Source organism: Babylonia areolata, chromosome 18, assembly GCF_041734735.1.
Source record: "Babylonia areolata isolate BAREFJ2019XMU chromosome 18, ASM4173473v1, whole genome shotgun sequence".
Classification (NCBI taxonomy): Eukaryota; Metazoa; Mollusca; class Gastropoda; order Neogastropoda; family Buccinidae; genus Babylonia; species Babylonia areolata.
In genome coordinates, this window is record NC_134893.1 from 69036174 (window position 1) to 69038673 (window position 2500).

General features: G+C 49.0%; 2 protein-coding genes across 2 annotated transcripts in view; one reads left to right on the forward strand and one right to left on the reverse strand.

Moving 5' to 3' along the window:
* LOC143292134 (protein TAMALIN-like) overlaps positions 1-409 on the forward strand; it is an 18599-nt gene extending 18190 nt beyond the window's left edge. The window contains exon 7 of the mRNA XM_076602322.1: positions 246-409. Coding sequence (XP_076458437.1) covers positions 246-409 — 164 coding nt within the window. The remainder of the gene's footprint in view (positions 1-245) is intronic.
* Positions 410-567: 158 nt separating this feature from the next.
* Positions 568-2500, reverse strand: part of LOC143292331 (pinopsin-like) — a 9361-nt gene continuing 7428 nt past the window's right edge. The window contains exons 5-6 of the mRNA XM_076602521.1: positions 911-1042; positions 568-582 (exon numbers count right to left, since the gene is read on the reverse strand). Coding sequence (XP_076458636.1) covers positions 568-582; positions 911-1042 — 147 coding nt within the window. The remainder of the gene's footprint in view (positions 583-910; positions 1043-2500) is intronic.

Below are 2500 nucleotides of genomic sequence, written 5' to 3' on the forward strand. Positions count from 1 at the left end.
ACAGCACAGTGGAACACAGCACAGCACAGCACAGTGGAACACAGCACAGCACAGCACAGTGGAACACAGCACAGCACAGCACAGCACAGCACAGTGGAACACAGCACAGCACAGCACAGCACAGCACAGCACAGCACAGCACAGCACAGTGGAACACAGCACAGCACTGTACAGCACAGCACAGCACAGCACAGCACAGCACAATCGGACCACACACCGATCCCTATCTCCCCATGTGATCCTAGGAGGACTACTCAGTCCAGTGGGATTCTCCAGAGGCAGTGTCCGCAGCTCCACCTCCAGCGACTGGGACCGCTACAGCGAGCTGGGCAGCCCGACAACCCCGGCAACCCCGGAACCCTCAGGCTCCAGGAGGCAGCCCGGGTACCTGGCCACCCCACAGCCCTGACACCCTCGCCGTCCCGGGTGGGGGGAGGCTACGTGTTTCTGGGTCCTCCTCCGAGAATAATGGTTTGGTCAGGGTGGCATTTCAATCATCAGCTTCTTCTCCTTCTCCTCCTTTTTCTTCTACGTCCCATGCTGAAGTCGCTGGCGAGGAGATGGGCTCTAAAAGCGACGGTTCTGGCGTGAGGATTACCGTGACGGATGTCTGCGCAGACATCCCTGATAGAAAGGTGGTGGTCATTGAGAAGAAGGAGGAGAAGGAGAAGGAGGAGAAGGAGGAGGAGGAGAAGAAGAAGCCACAACACAGCACCGCCACCACCACCACCACCACCACCTCATTAGCGAACCACAGTTGGAGTACGAAGGGAGAGAACGAAAAACCACGACACAGTGCCACCACCACCACCACCACCTTTCTGGTCAGCCACACAAAGCAGGAGCAGGAGGAGGAGGAGGAGGAGGAGGAAGGGAGGAAGGAGGCTCTGAACATCCCCCCATCACCCACACCCAACTCTGGCGAGAGCAGCAGCAGCAGCAGTGACAGTGACAGCGAGGCCGAACCCCCACCTGTGTGCCGCATGAGGTCCAACTCCACCATCCTCATCGAGATGCGCATGAAGCTGCTTGCAGACATTGTCTGCGTGGAGGCCACAGCCGCTGCCAAGCTCCTAGAGGAGGGTGAGGAAGAGGAGGAAAAGAAAGAGGAGGAGGAAGAGGAAGAGGATGAAGGGAAGTACAAGGACGACGAAGAAGAGGAGGAAAAGATGGAGGAGGAGGAGGAGGAGGAAGAGGAGGAGAAGAACACGGATGGTGACTCTTACCAAGTCTCAGACTTTGAAGTCATCGGTGAGGTTGAGGGAGAAGAACAAGTGACACAGAACAAGAAGAAGAAGAAGAAAAAGGAGGAGGAGGAGAAGAAGAAGAAGAAGAACATGGACGCTGACTCCTACCAAGTCTCCGACTCTGAGATCATCATTCAGGTGAAGGGAGAAGAAGAAGAAGAGGAGGAGGAGGAGCGGAAGGGGAAGGAGGGAGGAAAGACAGCTAAAGAAGAAGAAGTGGAGGGCAAACTTAGAGGAGTAAAGAAAACGAAAACCATCGTAGAAAGAGATGATAAGAAGGAACGGAAGAAGAAGAAGCAGAAGGAGGAGGAGGAGGAGGAGGGGGAGGACGAAGAGAAAAGCGTCTCGTTCCGGTTGTGTAGGGGTGTCAGAGTGAACGACCGTGACCAGATCACCCGGCTGTGACAGCAATAACAACAACAACAACAACAACAACAACAACAAATAAAGGAAAAAAATAACCCACTCCCCAACCCACCCCCACCCCTCCCCCCCACCCCCAAAAAAAGAAGAAAACAACAACAACAACAAAACACGTGTTGTTCCAAATATCTGTGATGTTGGTCAAAGCTGGTTCGTTTCCAATCAACGTTCATGCAGCTAACTGCGAAACTAATCAGTCAGTCGGCTTTTCTTGTTTCGTATATTTTTATGTTCAACATTTAGTTTCCAATCAACGTTCATGCATATGACTGGGAAAGTAATCAATTAATCAATCGGATTTTCTTGTTTCCTTTAAAAAAACCCATAAATCAACATTTAGTTTCCAGTCAACGTTCATGCATTTGACTGCGAAACTAATCAATCAATCGGCTTTTCTTGTTTCGTTTTCTTTTTTTTTTCTTTAATAAAAAAAAAATCAACGTTTAGTTTCCAGTCAACGTTCATGCAGCTAACTGCGAAACTAATCAATCAATCGACTTTTCTTGTTTCGTTTTTAAACAATGAACATCTGCGCAGCTGAAGACAACGAAAAAACAACTGGCTTTTTGTTATTCTTTTGTTTTTGTTTTTAACATGTTAAAAAAAATCAAAACAGTTGAGATACAAGACTTAACCAAATGGCTTTTTTTTGGGTCACGTTTTGTTTGTTTTTATTCTTTGGTCAAGACAATGTGACGTGTCTTTATGTCTGGACTGTTGTGGACTGGATTGTTAAAAACACTGAGTTTCAGTTTCAGTAGCTCAAGGAGGCGTCACTGCGTTCGGACAAATCCATATACGCTACACCACACCTGCCACTGAATACCTGA